This window comes from Camelina sativa, chromosome 9, assembly GCF_000633955.1.
Source record: "Camelina sativa cultivar DH55 chromosome 9, Cs, whole genome shotgun sequence".
Lineage (NCBI taxonomy): Eukaryota > Viridiplantae > Streptophyta > Magnoliopsida > Brassicales > Brassicaceae > Camelina > Camelina sativa.
Genome location: NC_025693.1, coordinates 27,753,951 through 27,778,071, shown reverse-complemented (window position 1 = coordinate 27,778,071; position 24,121 = coordinate 27,753,951). Strand labels below are relative to the sequence as shown.

General features: G+C 35.0%; 4 protein-coding genes and 1 pseudogene across 7 annotated transcripts in view; 2 read left to right on the top strand and 3 right to left on the bottom strand.

The window, feature by feature from the left end:
• LOC104712630 lies at positions 2,150-3,652 on the bottom strand (annotated as a pseudogene).
• LOC104712629 (putative receptor-like protein kinase At4g00960) lies at positions 10,619-12,931 on the top strand. The gene is made up of 6 exons (XM_010429561.2): positions 10,619-11,014; positions 11,105-11,238; positions 11,388-11,598; positions 11,712-11,946; positions 12,093-12,243; positions 12,327-12,931. The coding sequence occupies exons 1-6, from the start codon at positions 10,912-10,914 to the stop codon at positions 12,774-12,776; spliced, it is 1,284 nt and encodes a 427-aa protein (XP_010427863.1). The 5' UTR covers positions 10,619-10,911; the 3' UTR covers positions 12,777-12,931.
• On the bottom strand, positions 13,363-14,902 carry LOC104712627 (F-box protein At3g57580-like). The gene has a single exon (XM_010429555.2). It carries the CDS (start codon positions 14,810-14,812, stop codon positions 13,604-13,606), a length of 1,209 nt encoding a protein of 402 aa, XP_010427857.1. The 5' UTR covers positions 14,813-14,902; the 3' UTR covers positions 13,363-13,603.
• Positions 14,954-18,595, top strand: LOC104712628 (probable phosphoglucomutase, cytoplasmic 2). 4 transcript variants are annotated; one of them, XM_010429556.2, is made up of 18 exons: positions 14,954-15,128; positions 15,291-15,372; positions 15,468-15,523; positions 15,647-15,760; positions 15,861-15,923; positions 16,034-16,153; positions 16,247-16,347; positions 16,481-16,540; positions 16,630-16,729; positions 16,799-16,959; positions 17,052-17,147; positions 17,288-17,351; positions 17,433-17,514; positions 17,594-17,772; positions 17,845-17,921; positions 18,013-18,145; positions 18,239-18,355; positions 18,450-18,595. In XM_010429556.2, exons 1-18 carry the CDS (start codon positions 15,048-15,050, stop codon positions 18,501-18,503), a joined length of 1,740 nt encoding a protein of 579 aa, XP_010427858.1. In that variant the 5' UTR covers positions 14,954-15,047; the 3' UTR covers positions 18,504-18,595. The 4 variants fall into 4 exon arrangements, with proteins under 4 accessions (XP_010427858.1, XP_010427862.1, XP_010427861.1 ...); XM_010429559.2 differs by lacking the exon at positions 14,954-15,128 and having other exon boundaries at positions 15,323-15,372; positions 15,442-15,523; XM_010429558.2 differs by lacking the exon at positions 14,954-15,128 and having other exon boundaries at positions 15,323-15,372; positions 15,439-15,523.
• The window catches only part of LOC104715795 (21 kDa protein-like), a 4,348-nt gene continuing 3,554 nt past the window's right edge, over positions 23,328-24,121 (bottom strand). Inside the window, exon 2 of the mRNA XM_010433172.2 lies at positions 23,328-24,121. Coding sequence (XP_010431474.2) covers positions 23,561-24,121 — 561 coding nt within the window. The 3' untranslated portion in view covers positions 23,328-23,560.

Sequence of the window (24,121 nt, the reverse complement as noted above, 5' to 3'; positions counted from 1 at the left end):
CTACCTATCGGCAAACTGAGCAGTTGTTGTGAAGTCTAAATCTGAATAAAATTTGGTCCCAGAAGTAGCATTGAGGTAAAGTTCACCTGGTGAATAGCTTATCGTTAGTGGACATCCTAGTTTAAGATGCAGTAAAGGAAACAGTCTGAATTGTTGTGGGGATTTTAAATATCACATACCTCCAAATAACTTTGGGTTGACATTAGTAGCCAACAATATGTTAGCCCCGCCTTCTTTTTCCCTCAAAACCTTCTCAAGTGAAGTTGCGTGATCGTCAAAAGCAATGAGACGAACTTTCTCCCCGCTTCCAAACAAAAAATACAAGTGTAAAAGCAATAAAAAGGGTTAATGTAAGAACTGTATTCAGCGTACACGGAAGTAGGTGTAAGTCAGAGAGGGTCAAACCTTTCAAGGGACAGGACTACTAACATCCTCTCCAAGGTCTCTGTGATTCTATTTCTATATGCCATGCTTGAACATACTTGGCCCATGACATCTAATGAGGGAGCAGAGAGGGAAAGTTAAGACGCAACCATGAGGGGGGACAACTGGTTAACTTGACAAAACAACAGAAGTGATTTTTGGTCTACAAAGGAAATTGAAGACGCCCACTCTTAATATTGTCTACATTTTTTTAGGTTGACCCATCTAAAAGCAGCGAGCTCACAGACTATCGATTATGGAACTGAGCTTCAAGAGATCTAATTAATATTGGAAGCAGGAAACATTGAAAGGTTTAAAAATAAGACAGACTTGGAAGATCAGTATTGGTGTTGGCAAGAGAAATCAACTACTCATGAGTACGGAACCTGAAAAACTCTTTTGGGAAAATCCCAAAAGACTCATCAAATTTTTCAAAAACAGTAGTTGATATGAAACATATTGAAGTAAGCTTGAAACATGAGTTGCTTATGATGACTTCAAAGTCTAACATAATATATAGGCCCCCATCACGCAGCGAGTCTTCAAATTTTGCAAGGTGGGTAACATTGATCGAACCTTGGATGACACAACTCTAGAGGAAAAACACACAAATTAGATAACTATTCCTTAATCGAGGGAGTGATAAATGAAATAGAGATGGAAGAAACCTTTTCGTCTATTGAAAACGATATTGATAAAAGGGTTTATTTTGGCCGTGTAATATCATATGCATAGTACTGTAGTACTTAGTACGCTGAATGATAACAGATGTGTAGGCTTAGCTTAACTCCTATAAAAAGTATGAATTACTCCTTAAATTAAATTTTTGTTTGTAACGATTAAAGTAGATGATACAGTGTTTGTTTGAAAACCATTTAAATGGATAATATTAAATCACAGTACTAATCTATTACAACGCCACGACAAAATGTTTACTGATTTTCTTTTTATATCGACTATTATAGATTGATTATGTTAAATTGCTAATACGCAACCAATTTATCTGTTACACATGTTTCTGTTGCCAAATCATAGTCATCTGTTTTGAAAAATTTATGGATTTAGCAACAAAGTAGCGACAATTTTTTCAGGTCTTTTTTATCCGCCACAATTTCTTTCCAAGTTTTTATCATTGACATGGACAATTTATAGTCTTATCATTGGTTATATATACAACATTTTTTGTGTGTGTGTAATATATATCTATAAAGCATAAAAATAACTTTTGGAATTGCAGTTTCTTAACCAATCCACTATTTAAAAAAAAAAATCTAGATCCACACTTTGTACGTTTTTTTCCAGTTAATTTATTTTGTTGCCAGTCTTAATTTATGTTATCATTGTATTCCATATCGGTATTGTGTTATTGTGAAGTGTGAATCGTTGCCACTTGCCAAAACCGTAGCCATAAAGTGACAATATTGTTTCAACTATACTCGATTAGTGAACTTCCCGACTATGACGCAACGATCCCTTTCATTTATTGGACGTTTGACTAATTTAACTGTTTGACTTGGACGTTTGAGTCAAACATAAAAGTAAGCCAAAACCGAGTTTTGAGGAAGATCGCATATGGCTAAGGCTAACTTATGGATCTATACCTCCTCCATATAAGCCCACTTCTAATAAGTTCGGCTTCTTTTTGTTAGCAATATATTTTAGTTTTGCCAACTCCAAATTTTACTAATTATTCATTATACAAGTTCGACTTTAATTTTTAAAAAAATCTGAATTGATAAACAATTTGTTATTATATCTTATTGCTTATGTTCTTCAGAGGCTGCATCAGTATTCCAGACTACATCCTTTAATCTAGATGAGAAGTTTTTGTAGAACTGCAAAAAATAATTTCAAACATAAACCAATTACTCGAGGTGTTAACCGGATCTGAACCGGATAAAGATTGAACTGAAACATTTACCTTGTGAAACTCAAGGGTATCACCGCCGGTTTTCCTAAGCTCTACCACATGCAACGATGGCGCAACTTCAAACACTTATTAAATCGATGACCAAACCAAAACAGTTAGATAAACAACAGTATTCACCAAACCGGAGTGTTGTTATCACCAAAACCTATCTTTCTTCTTACCTCTGTAGCTACGGAGAGCTGACCTTTACGACCACTTTTGTCTCCTTTCATTTTTATCTGCGATTTTATCAAACAAATGTTTTATAATGTTGGAGCTACAAAGACATAATTTGACACAGACAAAATAAAGAAGACGAACAAACAAACCTTGTAGTTGTCTTTACGACATTGAAGCCTAATGGCTTTGCTGTTTCTTCCATTTTCGACATTATCTCACTCGCAGATCGTTGAGATGTAAACCGCGTCTCTCTCTTCACAAGTTGCTGCAACACCAATAAAAGAACAGCTTTAGTTAGACTACCCCATATATGCATATGATAATATTAGACAATCGAAACAAATAGTAAGTAGAAAAAGAGTTCGTACGGCTTGCTTCTCAAACAAGTTTTCAAGACTGAACTCTCTTGAGCTAGAGATAAGTTCGAAAGCGTTCATGGATACCGGTTTCTCCTTCTTCTCTGTCACAAGACATTCCTATAGTAACAACACATGCACAGCAGAGTAGCATTAGTTGCTTTACTGTAAATGAACTACAAAGAATATTGGGAAAATGGCGCGGATGGTTTTTTTTTACCTTGGAGTTACTGAAAGCAGCATCAACATCATCTATGGTGATGTCCTCATCATCTTGATCAAATGATGGCGGCTTGTATCCTTGCTTGAACCATTCATCTTCTAGTAACTCTGCAATACTTATTCTCTGCAATATAGACAGAAAAAAAGAAGTATTGTTAAGCTCTTGCACATTTTAGACCATTTGATCTTATGGTTGACACATCTCAAGTTATGCATTCATGTAAGAGGTGCTTACGGTTACAGGGCTGGGTTCGAGAATACGCTTAATGACTCTCTTGGCACCTGGAGAGAACCATGGTGGGCAGCTAAACTCAGCCTTGCATATCTGAAGTACACCAAAGATGAGATTAAGAAAGTACTGAGGAAAAGTAAGTAAGAAGAAGCAGAGGAAGAGAAAACTTACACGTTTGTATAATGTCATGAGATTAGGCTCATCAAAAGGCAAGTAACCAGCCATGAGCACATATAGAATTACACCACAAGACCAGATATCTGCTGCTGCTCCGTCATAGCCTTTGTCCGACAAAACCTGCCCGCAAGTTAAACAAATATGCCCTCGAAATTAGAGCCTATATATGATTCTATCTTTGGAGCGCATACAGAACACTTTATATGCTTTGCATCCTCCCTATAATCTGTTGGTGTAGGCGTCCGGCCTTCAGATTAGCGAATGAAAGAACATTAGAATCCATAATAGATAATAGAAATTTCAGATATTGGAGGAATTGTAAAAAGAATGAAATTGGAGAAGATGGCGTTATATAGGAATTGAAATACCAGAAATTGAATGACAAGTAGTGGGACTACTATTGATAGAGAAAACATTAAAGGAATGATTAAGCGGAACACAAAATTGAATGAGAAGTAGTGGGACTACTATTGAAAGAGAAAGCATTGAAGGACAGATTAGGCGGTTTCAGAGGTAAACCAAACGATAACGATAGAAGGGAGGAAACATGAAGACGAGGCGGTTGAGATCGCACAGCAGAAGACGGTGGAGAAGACATTCGTGCAGAAAGGGTTTATTTGGAGAACAAAGCAAATGGATAATGATATTTGGGCCCTGAGAGAAAATATGAACTGGGCTTGGAAACACAGAAGAAAGAAATAATCGAGAACGAAAATGGGCTAACTCGATTTGTTAAGGCCTTATTACACACATTGGTATGCTGAGGTGGCAGCACAAGGAATGAGCAAAGTCTACTTTATATATATAGATACTATGTACTTAAATTTCTAAAAATAATGGAGATCGAGAATTGTGACTTTCGGCGATCCTCTTAAAAGTTCCAGACGCTCATGTCATGTGCACTTAATTATGCGTCCAACCTTCCTAGATATACGTTTATCTATTTAAATCTCTACGTTTTACTGGTGCATGCCTACGATTCTGTGTCCACATATAATGTATATGTTCCATACTTCCATTACATGTTTGGTCAAATATATAGTTGCATAACTAAATGCATGATGTAACGAACTCGAGCTATACAATGATTTAAAATATGTGAAAGTGTAGTTAGTCTCTTAAGTCATTAACAATACTAAAATTAACATTCCATAACTTTTTTGGTGCTATACAGATTTGAACGAGAAAAGATATTAAAAGAAAACATTTACTCTTTTAAGTGTACCAAGAGAAACCAATAAAGCTTAAATAAAGTCCATACGTTTCATTATCAAAAAAAAAAAAAAGGGTCCAAATGGTTTCAACCTGGATTCCTGATTGTGCATAATAGTATTATCAATGACTTGACCCATCATCAGGTGTAGTACATACGGCCTGGTATAATGGGCTTAAACGGATGCATTAAACCAAAGTGCTAGACCGATAACATGGTTGAGAAAGATCAAACTCAAATAAGACGTTTATCTATTTTTGGGATACCTAAACATAAGCTAAATAAATTATTGTGAATGGTTTTTGTTTAATCGAGATTTGTCACTTTCGAGTTTCGGCGATCCTCCTAAAGTTCAGACTCTCATGTGCACTTAATTATGCGTCCAACCTTCCTCTACGCTTCTCTAATTTAGTCTTCTCGTAATTTTTTTTACATGCCTACGATTTTATTATGTCCACATATTATAACTGTTCCACTGCATTATTTGTCAAAAGCTGCATAGTCCCAAACCGCATAAATTTACATACTTTGTTCATTATACTGAAGATGGCTTTTGTTTTAGTTTGTTTTTTTTTTTAAGCTTTCGTCTTTTGTAAATTCATCATCTTCGTCCTCCTCCTCCTGATGTTTGTTTGTGATGTGATATGAATCTATGATGAGTGAGAGGTCCTCTGTTTCTGTTTCTCTGTTGTTGTAATGTATATATTTGTTGGCATTATGGACGGATTTGAATAAATAAATAACTAAATAATCTGAGATGAAATTTGAAATTTGATGATGGTTTGACCATACCAAACATATACCGAATGTTTCGGTTTATAATTTAATTATTAAGTTTGAACCAAGAGTGATTTAGTCAAATTGAAATAAAATTATATTTATGTGTTTGTATTTAGGGCCTTATATATGTAGCTGTTCAACTAGTTAGATTTAGTCAATTTAGCAAAGTAGAATCCACCGTACCATTATTATGAGCACTTAATTATGATGTGTGACATTTTAACAAACGAATCGAATCGATTATTCAAAGTAAGACGTACGTCTCCAACACAGCCACAACACGTTATAAAAGTTGTATTTTCACGGATTTATGGCTTCACTAGATTAAGGAACTTCGTAATGTTTTCCATCTTTTGGTTCTTTATATGTAGCAGCGATGCGAACATGTGGTTTTATAGTTTATACCTTGGGGGGTGTCTAATGAAAAATGCATAAAAAGCTGTTACTAGTTGGCTAGTGCTGTTTTAATTTTCCCCTAATAATAAAGATGCTGCTATTAATAAAAGGCTAGCTACAAAAAAATGTGAGGTGCTTGAAGGAAAATATAATGATACCACATCTTTGAAAACGATAGAATTGTGAGGAAACACGAGGAGAGTAAGGGTTGATCATAACAAAAAAAGAAAAGAAAAAAAAACACGAGGAGAGTGGACGAGACCATATATATATATATTTCCATGATTATGGAACTGCACTGCGGCTTCATGCTTCATGCTTACTTTAATTTGTGCAATTCCTTGACGAGAAAGAAATAACCATGCATATATATTCATATGTAATCAACACTTAAGTTTAGTACTCATTTCTTACTAACCCCTTGAGTCCTTGACTAAATGAGGGTTTTTTGTAAAAAAAAAAAAAAAAAATTAAGACACTGTATATTTTGGTATTAGATTCAATGTACACTGTCTATTCTTAATTAGTTACCATATATGGACCATTAGATTGAATGATATATTTATGGCTACTGAATGAGAGACGTATCTGTAATTCAAGAATTATAAATTGTCTTTGTGGTATGTAACCACACAGTTTGGATTGGCTAGTGCGTTGGAGACTTTATGTGGGCAAGCTCATGGAGCTAAACAATTCGAGAAGCTTGGAGTCCATACTTCCACAGGGATCTTCTCTTTGTATATTGTGTGTATTCCTTTGTCTGTGCTATGGATTTACATGGATGATATACTCACGTTTACTGGAAAAGATCCTCTGCTTGCTCAAGAAGCTGGAAAATTTGCAACTAGGCTCATACCCGCACTCTTTGGTTACGCTACTTTGCAGTCACTTGTTCGGTTTTACCAAGCGCAGAGTCTGATTTTGCATATGATTATGAGCTCAATCTCTGCTCTTAATTTGTGTCCATGTTGTCCTCTGCTGGACCTTGGTCTTTAAGTTTGGGCTTGGAAGCCTCGGTGCAGCTATTGCGGTCGGGGTTTCTTACCGGTTTAACGTGACTGTGCTTGTATTATACATGAAGTTTTCCTCCAGCTGTAGTAGCACTCGTGCACCCATCTCCATGAGTGTGTTTAAAGGAATGGGAGAGTTTTTCCGGTTTGGAATCCCATCTGTCTCTATGATTTGGTAATATAAACTTCTCCTCATAACCAGTGCATGCTTGTTATTAAAAAATGTTAAAAATGATATATATATATTAGATGGTTACCTATACGATATGTAGATGATATCTATTTTTAATTGTTTATATATTTATATTATTTTGTGACTATGATAAATTCATATATATATATATATATAAATTATTTGATTGTTTGATACATTTTGTGTATAGTTTACATTAAATTCTATATAAATATAAATTGTAGGTGTGATTGTAAAAATATGGCAGAAATTAGTTATTTTTTTAGCAAAAAATAAGCAAAACATATGTAAAATATGAACAAAACATAAATAAAATATTTTTACGTATGTGTTTTTATAACATATAAAATAGACTCTCAAATATCATACCATCTATTTTTCATTGTCACATTAACATTTTGTTAGTTCATTAAAAATATATTGTCGTATAAAAATTTTAAACAAGTTTTCAATTTTCATATAGTTTTTTTATTTTACTTTCAAACATCTAATACATTATATAATGCTCTATTAATACAAATAAAAGATTAAGAAATATGAAATAAGAAGAATTAATATTGTTCATAAGAAATATGTAGAAAAGTTCTTTCTGAGCATAGATAATCACCGTTGATTTATCTGTGTTTCTATATATAGTTTTTTTTATTTAACGAACCAAACCAATTAGTTTTGATTAATTGTATCTGTACACTCTTTTTAGAAGATATTCAAAAACCTTACTCTTTTTAGTAAGTACCAAGAGCATCGATAAAAACCTAATTAGGTCCAATATATAAATTAATTGACATGGTGTTAGTATATACGGCCTGATTAAATGGGCTTAACGGATGCAAAAACTCGACCTGACAATTCAAAGAAGCCAAACATACTACTGTTTACGTTGATTTGACGATGAATTTAGAATATGACATTTGGATTTGGTATATTTTACCATCATATTCGACAAAAAAGCATGCATGTGCGTTGAAAAACACACACACACACACACAAATTAACAAATAAGCGTGTGCCCGATTTGGTTTGATACCGTACCGTACGACTCTTTCAAAGTTTCTTAAATTGTTTATAAGTAGCATTTAGATATGCTAAATCCAACGCGGCGTTTAAACCATGAAAAAGGAAAATTAGTTTTGGTTGAAAACTTCGGCGAAATTGACGTTTTAGTTTTATTTTATGGCATAGCAAAACTGTAAAAAGTCTCAATTCCCACGTACCATTTCGATTGTATAAAGATCCAATGATTCTACTATTTTCTAAATCATCAGTTGTTCTCGAACCTCCGACCGAGTAAAATTGAGTTTATATAGTATTATTTTTATCTAAGTATCTTTTCATTGTGAGTTTCTAAAAAGTCTTCCAAATGATAGTCTATTGTTGTTCACATAGATTGTGTGACCTCTTTCTGATCATGCTGGCTACTAAGAATTTAAACATTCCAGCGAAAAACAAAGAAGATCATTCTAAAATCACTAAACCAAAGTTCTCTAGACCGATGACATAATTGAACTGCTAAAAACTTACGCAGAAAAGACCAAAAATAAAATAAAATCAAAGACGTTTCCCTTTAATTTTTTTGTGATACTAAAACTTGAAACTAATTACTATCTGTAATATGAGTTTCACATTTGTTAACATTGGTTTGTGGCAGCGTAGACAGAGAGATCTAATAGTATAAATTACATCGTAAATTGTAAGTAGTATTTAATGGTTTCATTGACATTTGTTACAACTTCTTTTCGGTGCATAGCGATACTAGAAAGAAAAAGACCTCTAAAAGAGTTGTTTGTTTGGTTTTCTCTTTTTTTGTTTCATTGACCCAATTAATTTTCAATATAGAGGAACACACCGATTACAAACCTAGACTGACTGCAAGACAGCTGAGCGATACTGTCCACCGTCTATATTACATCCAAAAATTAGAAACATTGAACTTCATTCATATTTAACCTTAAGAAAATAATAGTATATAGTACTTTTGTCCAGGAAGAGAAGACTACCTACAATTTTTGTAACCAGAAACTAATTATAGTTTTAGATATACGATACAAATTTTTGGTAATCAGTGAAAGGTTTNGAAAAAAAAAAAAAAAAAAAAAAAAAAAAAAGAAAGAGTTGGTAGGAGGACTCGTGTCTAAAATTACAAAATAAATAAATAAGTCAAGAAGAGAGAGGGGTGAAGGGGGACCAAAGCTTGACGGAACGAACCAAGTCAAGAGAACGCGTCTTGGATCTGCACTTGCACTTCCTTCACCTTTCATGAAAGGTTACTTTATCAACCTTTTCCCATTAACGTCATCTTTAGTGATGTCACATCACATATCATCTTTTGTTTTTGTTCCCGGTGATCTCTCATACGTATAAGATTTGATTTTTTGGTCACCATCTATATATATATTAGAAACAGTGAAACATTACAATAAATGCATGCTCCAACCATATCACCCACCACGTAGCGTGAAGAAAAGTCTATGGATATGATTAGAATCTATCTATATGATTAAGATGCATCCATTCTGATTTTAAGGTTCTTGCGAATCAAAAATATTCTGCGAGCTTTGGTTTGTGGAGAGATCTTAAAAGTTAAACCTAGGCCGCTTTAGTTGTGCAATGATGCTATGTGTACGTATTCGAAATACAATGGTTAAAAATTGGCATCGGTGCTACAAATACGATTCTCATATTTTCAATATTTTTTGAATTTGTTCACGTTTAACTTTAGATTTATATATTAACAGTATTCTATTTTTGTCTGGAGATATCTATTTACTTGTACATAAATCTTAATTTTTAAATGAAAAAGCCTTAACCTTAGAATTACGTTATGCTTAAGGTTTAACCAAAAAAAAATATGATTAGTTGTTTACCAAAAGTTTTTTTTTTCATTTAGTTTGGCTTAACCTGATAATGATATTGCTTTACTAGTTTGTCTGCCATTGAAACAAAAGCTTTTTACTTAAAATTCTATGATGAGGGTTGCACGTCTTTTTCTGCCAAACAAATATATTCTTCTACTTATTTGCGCGTATTCATTATATTGAGACAAAGTAGTTGAAGATAAAAACAATTAATATCAAAAACACTACCTTAAGGACCTTAACCAATAATCGATCATAATCAAAAGTCATTTAAAAAAAAAAGTTTATTGCTATGTTTTATATTGTCGGAGGAGTGACCAATTTTTTTTCGGGAACTAAATGATTTTTTCATTCTTTTTTTTCTTTATTTTGTAGTACAGTATTAAGTAATAAATCTCTTGTGATATTATTTTTTTCGCTTATATAAATTTAAAAGTTTTTTCATACAATCAGGCTACATGATCAAAAATTCAAAACTAAGAGTTCAATTTGATAAACAAATAATAAGATACTACAATCAGGCTAAAACTTTTAACTTTCCTGATACATCACCTTAAAAATAACATTTTTAAAAATGCGAATTTGGTTTGAAAAAAAAAAAAAAGAGTGGAAAGAAGACTTTGTTGACTATTATTCATCCTCGTGTCCCAAATCCTTAAAAAAAACACGAATTCATCCTTGACTTTGGTCTCTAAATCCATCCTTCCTCACATAACCTCTCCCTTTGAATCTCTCATCTCATCTCAAATTCTTTACTTTTCTAATAAAACCAAAGACAAAATCACATACTCCCTTCTTCTTCTTCTTCCTCAACCCATCTCCAAATCACAATCTGAGACGTCACCTGATCAAAACCCTTTCTTTACGCCACCGAATCACAATCAGCTTCTTCTTCTTCTTCTACTTTCTTGTTCTTTGTTCACATCCCCTAAAAAACCACTCTGTTGTTGCCTTTTTTCCATGGGATGGTCACTAATCATTCTCAAAAGAGCAACAACTTGGGCTTAACAAAGTCCATGAATTTCTTTCAGAACATCATCAAACCTTTCAAACGCAGCTCCAATCGAGGTAAAGATTCAAGCTTTTTCATTTGTGTTTGTTTTAGGGTTTTGTGTAAATTGATTTGACTCATCTCTTCTTCGTTGACTTAAAAAAAAGGTCTTGAAGATGATATTGAGCGTATTGCTGCTTTGGAGCAAAAAGTTTTCTCTTTTCAAGTTTTAGTTTCCGCTACTAGAGATTTTCATCCGACCCATAAGCTCGGTGAAGGTGGATTTGGTCCCGTCTACAAGGTAACTGACCCCAATTCTGACATGCCCAGATCTCAAAGTTTCCTTTTTTAGGTTTTGCAGATCACATTAGTCTAGTGAGTGTTGTAATCTTGTCTCAATTGTATTATTGTGTTAGTTTTTGGCTGATGAGATTGATTGGTGTGTAATAGGGAAGATTACCTGACGGGAGAGACATAGCAGTGAAGAGACTAGCTCAAGCTTCAAGGCAAGGCAAAAACGAGTTTGTCAACGAAGCTAAGTTGTTAGCTAAAGTCCAGCATCGTAATGTAGTTAATCTTTGGGGTTATTGTACACACGGTGATGATAAACTCTTGGTTTATGAGTACGTTGTGAATGAGAGCCTCGACAAGGTCCTCTTCAGTAAGTTATCTATCTTCTCATTGTCTCTTTTGTTGCTACTGCTGTATAAAAGTATGAATTATAATGCAAGAAGGCGTTTTTAACATGTTTTTGTTTGTTCCATTTCAATGCAGAGTCCAATAGGAAATCGGAGATAGATTGGAAGCAGAGGCTTGAGATCATAACAGGCATTGCTCGAGGACTTCTCTATCTCCATGAAGACGCCCCAAACTGTATCATCCACAGGGACATTAAGGCTGGCAACATTTTGCTGGATGAAAAATGGGTTCCTAAGATTGCGGATTTTGGGATGGCCAGACTCTATCAGGAAGATGTAACACATGTCAACACTCGAGTAGCAGGAACCAAGTATGCTTTCTCTTTCGTTAACAATTCAAAGCTCATTTTACGTATTCGTTTTACTAAATGTCTCATTTGGACTCTTTTTGTTTGTTGGTGTTTCATGGTAGAATGTTTATTAACGTTCACTGCTTCTTTCTATTTCTTATGTGCAGTGGTTATATGGCGCCAGAGTACGTTATGCACGGGGTTCTATCGGTTAAGGCAGACGTATTCAGCTTTGGGGTTTTGGTTCTTGAGCTTGTAAGTGGACAGAAGAACTCGAGTTTTAGTATGAGACACCCTGACCAGACTCTTCTTGAATGGGTAAAGCCTCTAGTCTCTCTGGTCACATACTCCAGCGTAATAATGTAATAGATGCTAAAAGACTTCCTGATTCTGTGACACAGGCATATAAACTGTACAAGAAAGGCAGGACCATGGAGATAGTTGACCCGGACATAGCAGCTTCAGCTGATCCGGACCAAGTCAAACTCTGCGTTCAGATTGGTCTTCTCTGCGTTCAAGGTGATCCGCATCAAAGACCACCCATGAGACGAGTATCTCTACTTCTCTCGAGAAAACCTGGACATCTAGAAGAACCGGATCATCCTGGTGTCCCCGGATCTAGATACCGCCGTCGGACGCGTCGTTCCTCAACTACAGCAGCATCACTTGGAACAATGTCGACCACTGGTTCCAGTACAGATTCTTTCGGTTCAAACCTGAACACAAACACCGGAACCGGTGGTAGAGGTACCCCCGTATCTTCAAGGACGTCGACACGGACTCATGCCACTAGAAGTGCTGGTCAGAGTTCTAGCTCAGATCCTCACGGTAAAAGACCTATGAGTTATTGAAGTACATAAAGTCACAAGGTCCATTGTAAATAGCGAGCAATCTATATTTTCATTTTAAAGTAAATTATGATTTTTGACTGCTGTAGTGATTTAGCTTTGTAGTATGATTTGTCATATTATAGGGAAAAATATATATATTTGATTCATTTGTTACATTTTGTATATTAGAATAAATAACTCGTCCCATTTAAAAAAAACACTATTCTCTTGATAATTTTGACAGTGACCATTAACTGATATTTTACATTAGACAGAGTAATTGGTTCATGCTGAACAATGTGGTTTAATTATGGAAATGGAACCTGCAGCTACCATTTTGTGTTTTCTGAAACCAAGTCTTGACTTTTAATTTGGCTTGGCCTCGAAGATCAGATTAGAAAACCAAATCAACACATGTACTCACTCTAGGTTCGCAAATACTCTTACCTGTTCTGCTGTGCTCGTTCTTCTTGCAGAGTCCTCGTCCCGACAATGGTAACAAGGCAGAAATTATGTGCAACGGTAGAAGACAGCATCAAATTATACATATAAACTCTACAATCCACGGGAACTTTTTATATAGGTTTAGAACTGAAGAGAGATGGAATTATAAAAGAAATCTAGATTCAACAATATTAGTCAAAAGGTACATACGATTTACCAAAGCTAGATTTGATTCACAGACTTACCAAACCAACGTCTAAAACTATTAACTAAAGAACATAAACGCATAGATGACAGGCCCTATTGTCTTTCACCTACTCCTTGTCTCATTGTTTACTCTCTTATACCCTTCTCTTTTTCTTCACTGATATCTCTTTCAATTCTTCTCCTTACTCATACCATCATCATACCTCTGCCCCAATGTGGTTATGCTGCCCTTCCTTTTGACAGCAGGAGCAGAGACTCTTGATTTCAGAAAGGCTTGACTTGAGTTGCTTTGCATCGTTAAGACTAAGATCCTCTACATAGTCAACAAAGGCATAAACTACACCACGATTCTCAACTGTTTCAAGCTCTTCTCCAAAACCTTGGATTTCAACACTTTGGAGAGTGTTCTTTACGGGATTGAAGTAGAAGACATAATACGGTTTACAAGTATATCTCATACACAAAACAATGTCACCTGTAGCAGTCACTCCAGCAACTGAAAACTTGCAGGAACCAAGGACTTCATTCTGCGGCAGAGTGTAGACATATCTCACCCAGTCCTCTGTCTGGACATCCTCTAGAACCCACAAACACAACTCAACCGTACGTCTTCCACCAGCATAAGCACAATTGCAATTGATCACACCTAACTTACCCTTAAAGTTGAGCAAACTCAATCCACTAGGCTGCTCTAGATGATCACTAAGGCATGCTGCGACAATAAACTTGAACTCCTCAGACCTAACATCAAAGCGAACTATCACAAAAGATGGTTCCATAACTGTTTGAACTAAGTAATACAAAACCCCATTGATGCATATCCCTGCATTGGAGCAACGATGATACGGAGCATAATAGATACCCTCCTTATCCCTCCATTTGGGTTCACCAGATGATCCTCCTAGTGTTAGAACGCTATGAAAATCCAAAACCTTGAATTGCTTATCAATGGGATCAAACCCTAAAAAGCCTCGAGAGTTGCTGTACTTCCTGACTACTAAGCCATCATACATTCCGGTGATAGGGTTACAAATCAAAGGCTTGTCCTCATCAATGACCCGCACAAAAGGGAAATAGATCAAACCTGAGGCGTAGCTACAAATGTATTGGCTCACGTCTCCTGAGAACTTTGTATGATAATCTAAAAGAAGAGACTTCTTGTTCTGTGGCTGAGGCGACGAGAAGAAGAGCCACTCGTTATATCTATATCTTTCGACGGCAAACAAGAGACGAGGACGAGCCGAGGACCTGGCTAGGAAGAGCTTCTTGAAATCTGGACTGCCAAGCGTAGACGCCCAGTGCTTCGACAAGGTACGAAACCTTGCGACTGACTTCGACGGCAATCTCGTGAATATCTCGAGAATTAGATCAGTTGGGATCGATTCCATGTTTTTCCCTCTTTCCATCGGACTCGCCGGAGTTCGTGATTGTTCCGCCGGAGAAGGATTTAGGGTTTTTTTTTTTTGTTTTTTAATTAAACTCGTCGGAGACTGAGAGAGTAATAAAAAAGTTAGATAGTAAAAGATAAAAAGAGACACGTGTCACCTTCTCCTTCCTCTGACTCTGTGGTAAAGTGTGCTTTTTATCATCTTCTTCGTCCTTCACGTACAAGCTTGTTTGATTCTGTGCAGATTTCAAAAAATGGTGTCGTTCAAGGTCTCTGTAGTCGCCACTTCGCCAATCGATGGCCAGAAACCGGGAACTTCTGGACTCCGTAAGAAGGTTCGTCGTTTTCTCTTGTTTTCAACAATCTGATCCGATCCGATGAGATTTGAATTTGGAAGATTTCCGAAATTACATGTTGTACTGATGCAGCAACGTAGTGACGCTTTGGACTGCGTCGTTCTCTGATGGATTTCGTTATGGTTGGGTCTAATTTGACAGGTGAAAGTGTATAAGCAACCAAATTACTTAGAAAATTTTGTTCAAGCGACGTTTGATGCTCTTACTCCTAAGAAAGTTAAAGGTAGATGTTTTGTTGTTCGTATAACTTTTTTTTTCTAGGGCAGATGACTACAAAGTTTGATTTAAGAAGGTGTATTTGTTTAATAACTTGTGCAGGTGCCATACTTGTGGTTTCTGGTGATGATCGTTACTATTCAGAGCAAGCTATTCAGGTAAATAAGCTTTTACTACCATTCGTTATACTGTATATCCTCTGAATGATGGCAAAACTACGTTTTGCGTTAGCATAGAAGTAAAGAGTATAATTATACAACTTTGATTCCTACCTGGAACAGATTATAGTTAAGATGGCAGCGGCTAATGGTGTTAGACGTGTGTGGGTTGGTCAAAATGGTCTGCTATCAACTCCTGCTGTATCAGCTATTATTCGTGAAAGAGTAGGGGCTGATGTGAGATATCTTCCTCTATCCTCTTACTAGTTAATTTTTCTCTTGGGTTGTTTCTCATGTAATGACGTTATGAGAAACTAAGCCGAGTCTGCAATTTCAGGGATCTAGAGCCACAGGAGCGTTTATATTAACAGCAAGTCATAATCCTGGTGGCCCTACTGAGGTCAGTTCTGTTTTTTGTGCTTATTCCTTCGATACACTCAATTGGTATTCTGTGAATCCTTGCATCAGTTTAGTAAAACTATCTGTTCGTCTCTCTGAAACCATTCACAGGATTTCGGAATTAAGTACAATATGGAAAATGGTGGACAAGCTCCTGAATCAGTAACTGATATGATTTACGAGAACACAAAGACAATCAAGAAGTATCCAATTGCGGAAGATCTGCCTAGGGTATCTAACATTTCTGAGTAAACGCAACAGGTAGATATTTCTGTTATTTTTCATCATCTTTTTTTTACTGGTCTTATTAATTAAACGCAACAGGTAGATATTTCTGCTATTGGTATAACCAGCTTTGAGGGACTTGAAGGAAAATTTGACGTTGAAGTTTTTGATTCTGCAGATGACTATGTTAAATTAATGAAGTAAGTATTTCCATCTTTGTATCTGAGAGAACAAATCATAAATTCTAATCCCTCTAGTCTGGTCTATGTCTCAAGCAGAATGGTTCCAGAATTTGCGCTCTGAATGATTAAAAGAATGCTTTCGTCTCTTCAGGTCAATCTTCGACTTTGAATCCATCAAGAAATTGCTATCGTCTCCAAAATTTACGTTCTGGTATGTAGCTTATCAACATCCTTTTGAGTTTGTTTGCATGTATAGGCTCCTCCATGTCTTTAATGTTTATTTCTCATCGTTCTATGAAGCTTTGATGCATTGCATGGAGTGGCTGGAGCCTATGCACACCGTATCTTTGTCGAAGAACTAGGTGCACAAGAAAGTTCGTTGTTGAACTGTGTACCAAAGGTATATCATTTTTTTTTCTAATCAGGAAATAATGTGTCTTATGATTTTCACAACACGAAAATTGTACAGGAGGACTTTGGGGGAGGTCATCCGGATCCCAATCTTACCTATGCTAAGGAGCTAGTGACACGCATGGGATTGAGTAAAACTGATGATGCCGGAGTCGAGCCTCCAGAGTTTGGCGCCGCTGCTGATGGTGATGCAGACAGAAACATGATCCTTGGTAAAAGGTAGCAGACTCATGTACTTTTAAGTGAGAACACAGAGATGTAGAGCGGGTATACCACTCTTACCTTTAACCAAAAATATCTCTTCTCCGCAGGTTTTTTGTAACTCCTTCGGATTCAGTTGCCATAATTGCTGCAAATGCTGTTGCGGCCATACCATACTTCAGCTCTGGTTTGAAAGGTGTTGCAAGGTATGCGTTCTTCTTCTTGTTTGTTCTGGGTCATAGATTGAAAGAGCTGGACTCTGGTCTCATACATTTTTGCTTATTAGAAGATTGTACAATATTTATCTTCTCATTTAATTCTCGACTTTTTCACATTTGTATTTCAGGAGCATGCCAACCTCAGCTGCCCTTGATGTCGTTGCAAAAACCTTAGGTTTGAAGTTCTTTGAGGTACATGTCACTGTGTGCAGCTTCTATTATCTACTGCAATTACGTAACTTGGTCCGTTTTTTTAATATATCTATCTTCCAGGTTCCAACAGGCTGGAAATTTTTTTGCAATCTTATGGATGCTGGGATGTGCTCTGTATGTGGAGAAGAGAGTTTTGGAACTGGTTAGTTTCTGTTGCTAGATCATCCATGTCTTAAAACTTTAAGAACCGTACACAGCTCATAAACAACCTTTTTCCTCAGGTTCGGATCATATCCGTGAGAAAGATGGAATTTGGGCAGTTCTTGCTTGGTTATCCATACTGGCTCACAAGAACAAAGAAAGCCTTGAAGGGGATGCAAAACTCGTGACGGTTGAAGACATCGTCCGCCAGCACTGGGCTACTTATGGCCGTCACTATTACACTCGATACGACTATGAGGTAAAACTGAAATTTTCGTTATTGGGTTATAAACGAATACCATTTACTAATTTCTAAATATTTCATCCATAGAATGTTGACGCAACTGCAGCTAAAGAACTCATGGGGCTCTTGGTTAAGTTACAATCTTCACTTCCGGATGTCAACAAGTATCTCTCGCCCCTTGTTTTCAGATCCAATCCTTTTTTTATTTGAATGACTTTTCAGACTCCGGACTCATGTTCTTAGATAACTGGTCAGGATTATAAAGGGAATTCATCCGGAAGTGGCAAACGTTGGAAGCGCAGATGAATTCGAGTATAATGATCCAGTAGATGGCTCTGTTTCAAAGCACCAAGGGATCCGATACTTGTTTGAGGATGGATCACGACTTGTAAGTCAATATGTCTAAAATGAATTCATAAACACAGAATCAAGACTTGGTGTAGTAGAGCTAATCGGGGTCTGATTCTCTTGTCCATTGAAGGTGTTCCGTCTCTCGGGCACTGGCTCGGAAGGAGCGACAGTAAGGGTCTACATTGAACAGTACGAGAAAGACACCTCAAAGATTAGCAGAGATTCTCAGGATGCTCTCGCTCCTCTGGTCAGATTCAGATACCTTATCGATCTTTGTCATGTTTGTTAATACCAAAGGCTAAACTGTGTTATTGGTGTCTGGTTATTCACTTGCTTTAAAGCTGTCAAAATTGCAAGAGTTCACCGGGCGATCATCCCCAACCGTCATTACATAATACAGCTTTCCCAAGATGATGTCTCCGATACAATACTGTTCTTATAACTTCATTTCGTATGAATTACTCGAATGATACGATATTATACAAAATTATACGTCTATACAAACAAAATTATACGTCTATACAATAATGGAAAATATATTAGGCTCGCAATAAAATCCTAGCTTTGTTCCAACTCCCCAAAAGAAAAAGAAAAATGTCACTTCATCGGAGCATGTGTGCCAGATGGTAGCAAGAGGAAAAAGCGATCCAACAATAACTGATACCTAATACCTGTGGGGTGCGGTGTACACAAATAGATAATGGACCCGAGAGAATGTGATGGCAAGCTAGAATTCAAATGTTTATTAACTGTCTCGTGAACTAGACCAACCAAACATTCCGAGAGGTCTTTTACGCCTGTTAAGTTATTGGTAATACAAAACCGCGAGATTAATTAACCCAGGGAAAAAAAAAGAGATTACAAACAGGAGTAGTATAATCTTTGTTGAAAAGATAAATAAAGATGAGCACTTACAGACTTACAGTATTTGGTTTTAATATCCAAAAGACAAGAAAGAAAGGCATCATTACCATCAAAACACTCCTCCCAGTTTAGGCATTCTTCCGTCGTCCTTTCTCCATATTTGTTGTCTTTTACTTAGCTTTTGTCTCAACAATGACAAATGATTTAGCTAACCATCATTTTCCAATATAAAGTTGATTGTTAGCTATGTTATACATTTGGGTATGTCTCTTGGTTCTATCTATATTCAAAGCATCGAGTTTAGTGTAAGATCACATTTTTTTGTAATGATGTTATGTATATATATTTTGTAATCCCCTTTTTAATAAAAGGGAAGTACACGACTTAAGTTTTGTAGACTTTATAAAAAATATAAATGGTTACAAATGCATACTAATAGGTTATATATAAGATATATATTAACCTTGTACTCTTTATAAGATAACTCTTTATATATAAATAATAAATAATAAATTCATAAATCGTGGAGTATATAGATAATAAATAATAAATCCATAAATCGTGGAGCAAATATATCATGAAAATCACAACATAGTTATTTCAAATGATCTTCTTTTTAATAAAAGAAAAGTACATAACATAGTTTATATTATTTATATTATAATATAAAATAAAGAGAAGTACACAATATAGTTTATATTATAGTGATTAAATTATATTATTTAATTTAAAATTATAATCGCGGAGTTATTTCAAATGATCTCCTTTTTAATAAAAAGAAGTACACAACATAGTTTTTGTAGACTTTATATTTTTAATTAATTATAAATGATTACAAATAGGTTATAGATAGGTTATAGATTAATTCATATATTAATGGCTACACCTAAATATTAGGTGCAACCTTAATTGGAGATATTCCAAATTGATAATTGATATATTAATGGTAATAAATAAAATCATGGATCTTTCAAACTGTATTTTCAGAAGATTTTAGTCATATATCAAGTTGTTTCCAAAGATCTTTAAACACAATATTAGAAATTTACTTTCCACAGATTTTATTGATAAACCATAACGTTCAATAAAAATTAGGACCATGCTAGAGCACAGATTGAATTTTGTTTTTATATTATAATTTTAAGACTTACAAACTCAAGCACGAGTTAAATTTTTATATACTCTAGCACGGAAGCTACTGGACACACTCTAGCAAGGATTAATAATTTTATATACTCTAACACGGGTTAAAATTAACAATATAAGACTTACATAATACATTTACATTTCATGAATAATATTTATAATAAAAATTATTTGCATGAGTTGCATTCAAATAATATTATATACAATTACATATATAATATTTTAAAAATAATAAAATGTATTTCAATCCATGCTATAGCACGGATCCTAGTTTTTGTAAAATTGTACTGCCAAATATTGAAAGAGTCCTACAAGAATACTTTAAAATAATAATCGAAAAACGTAACAATTTTTATGTTAAAAAGTATATATTATATTATATACATCAGTGAGGTAGAGTTGGTACGAATATTCGTTTATATAGGGTTGACTCATGAGTAATCTTAGACCGTCAACAAGTGTATGTAATCATTGCGTTGAATGTAGTTCAAAGCGTGGACTTTGATAAGGTCAAATTAACCCTAGAGCTACTCTCTCAAATTAACCCTAGAGCTACTCTCTTAAATTAAGAGATCACTGCAGTATTTAAGGGTCGAATTCCACAGAGACTCTAATTGATTTAATATTTTGATTTATGCTAAACAAATATTTTTATTTAATATTTTGCATTGATTATAGAGTTTTATAATTATGCTAAACAAATTGATTTAAATAAATAAAAGCAATGCAAAATATTAAATAAAAGCTGTTGTAAATTCAAAAGATCAAAAAGCTAGGCCTAGGGAATTTCTCAGGAAATTATGAAATATTAAATCAATCAATAAATTAGGATTCAAACAATTAAGAACAGATCTAGAACTCTAAACACTTTTGTAAATTAAATCAGTTCTCACTCCAACTAATATCTAAATTTTAAACCAGAAAATCCAAATCTCTTCGTAAAATTCTAGATTAAAAATCATCAATAAAATCATGTTTAGATTGTTCACAAAATTATTAAATCAAATCTCTTTGCAAGAAATAATTTTGCTCATCAAAATGTTTTATCAGGAAAATTAATTATATTCTCATATAAATTTATTTTCCTAAAGTATTAATTCTAGATGGCCAATCAAGGATTAATATGAAGAACAACCTAAGATGAAGATCTAGATAGATAATGAATCCTAAATAACAGATCTAATAATTCATAAAATCCCTGTTAAAAACCCTAAACCTAACAAGCAAACTACTCAGACATATTCAATGAAGAACAAGACATGATTCTGAATAATAAGCAATTGAAATTAAAAGAATAAGAAGGAGTTCAAGAATTCTTCTCTCAAAGCAGATCTCTCTCTCCAAAGCTCTCAAAATCTCTCAGGGTTGCAGGAAAAATAAAACTTGATAGAATACAACTTTTGGGTTTGGAAAACCTAAAAAATATATATATATATATATATATATATATATATATATATGTCCTAAAACACGTCAGGGACTACTCTTGCAAATATGGTAAACTTCGGGCAACTTTGTAAAACTTTCAAATTTGGCTCCTNTCAAGGATTAATATGAAGAACAACCTAAGATGAAGATCTAGATAGATAATGAATCCTAAATAACAGATCTAATAATTCATAAAATCCCTGTTAAAAACCCTAAACCTAACAAGCAAACTACTCAGACATATTCAATGAAGAACAAGACATGATTCTGAATAATAAGCAATTGAAATTAAAAGAATAAGAAGGAGTTCAAGAATTCTTCTCTCAAAGCAGATCTCTCTCTCCAAAGCTCTCAAAATCTCTCAGGGTTGCAGGAAAAATAAAACTTGATAGAATACAACTTTTGGGTTTGGAAAACCTAAAAAATATATATATATATATATATATATATATATATATATATGTCCTAAAACACGTCAGGGACTACTCTTGCAAATATGGTAAACTTCGGGCAACTTTGTAAAACTTTCAAATTTGGCTCCTTTGTCGGTTTGGACTGGGTGTCGATCGATGCTAAGGCAGTGTCGATCGACACCATCTCCTTTGATCGATTCCAAGTTGATTTCTTACGGATTATTGCTCCAAACTGATCCAAATTGCTCCACTTTGCTCCTTTCATGCTAAAAACCTGTAAAGACTCGAAAACAATCTAGAAACAAATGAAAAGACACTAAAAAACTCCTTATATCATGGTTAAAAACCACAAAAACCATGATATATCAGACTTACACACCAAAATACAATACAGGTTATACGTAGTCGCAGACTTAGATAGATATTCCATATATAAAAGGGTCCAGTGTTGGAAAAAAAGGGTCCAGTGTTTAATGATCGAATCCGAGTGTATAAGACGAAGAACTCCGGCCGGGTTAGAAACCAATGGATCGGATGATATGACATATAAACAAGTCTTAACTAACTATAAACTTCCCAAGTGTTTTAGTCTAGTAGATCTGTCATATGCAAACTCATACTTGATCAGTGTATAAGAAAGTGCTTTGCGTCTATGCGCTTAGCAACATTGTAAAAAATCAAATATATATTGGAGACCGAGAGACGTTTTAGGATGCGTTGGGTTTCGTATGGTATTCCGTAGTATGAGATAAACTCTAGTTGAGTTGGCTCTTTGTCCGGATTAGTTAATACTTTACAATAAAATGCATGATAACGATTTACAAAATACCAAAAAAATTGAAAATAGTGTATTATTATTGATTGTACTTCCCTCGTTTATCTCATCATTTAAATTATAGTATTGGATAGTGATAGCGTGTCAACCGAAATATATGATATCTTGAAAAAACCAATTATTACAGATTTATAATATTTTACTACTATTTTCATGTTTGATTTTAATTTTATATACATGGATAATAAAAGGGGCCAAGTGATTATATAAGTTTATTTTTTTCCTTATCCATAATAGCATTTTCTATACTCCTGTAATACTTGAGTTTATTCGATAGCACCTCCGACAAAATATACTTCAAACCGAGTATATATTGTAGTGGAGCGACAGCGCATGCATGCAAATTTCAATTATGCGTCGATCGGCTTCTTCATCAATAAATCAAGATTCTTATTTGTAGACGTAAACAACGATATACGTATCTGTTCAATTATTTATTTATCACGTTCTTGTAAACGTAGTTATATATTTACTATAAAATATCTTGGGAAATCCCTAAAACGACAACTGAATTGAAGAAAAAACGACAAGATTTTGCTGATTCTTTTTACATTGTCGTCGTTTTATATTATTTGGAAAGACTGAACTAAATGAGTAGATTCCAAGTAAAGAAATATTTCGACTCAAAAATATATTAACAACAAAGGAAAAACTCACATTTATTATTATTACATTTTTTTATATAATTACGTTTTTAAAAACTTTTCAAGTATGATGTTCATATTATCAAGAAAAAGAAAGACTCGATCGATGACTGATATATTGATTAATGTATTATTGCCTCGTCGGCGTAGCGGTTAACTAAAGCGAGGGCATTGCTAGTTAGCTTTTTGACGGCATCGACTCGTGTGCATACGTCATCTCTGATGGAGTTGTCTTCGTGGACGTCTTTGAACCCATCCGTACAAGTATATTCGTCAGTGAGAGCTGCGCTAAGCCAAGTTTTGACATTGCTCATCTGGAACCTAAATGATTGGACTGAGCCAGACGACGCGGAGACAAGCTCCTTCATCTGTTTCATCGAACCTCTCATATCATCGACGGCGTCTTTCAGATTCTCGAAGCAGTCTTTGAGGACGGGGGTTGGGTGGTGGTCGCGGTTGTAAGAGTTTTGGAGGTAAGAGAGAAGGTCGAGAGTGTTGTGGAGAGTGAAGGAGATGGCTACGCGTGCGAGGCGGTTCGAGTCATTTTGGATGGAGTTGGCAAAAGAGGAGAGAGTTGAGAAGCAGAGGTCTGGATATAGTGTGGTGTTGCAGCTCTTACGGATGAAATCGGAGCCGTCAGATGAAGGGAGTGGGGGATCAACGGTGAGGATTGGTGGGAGAAG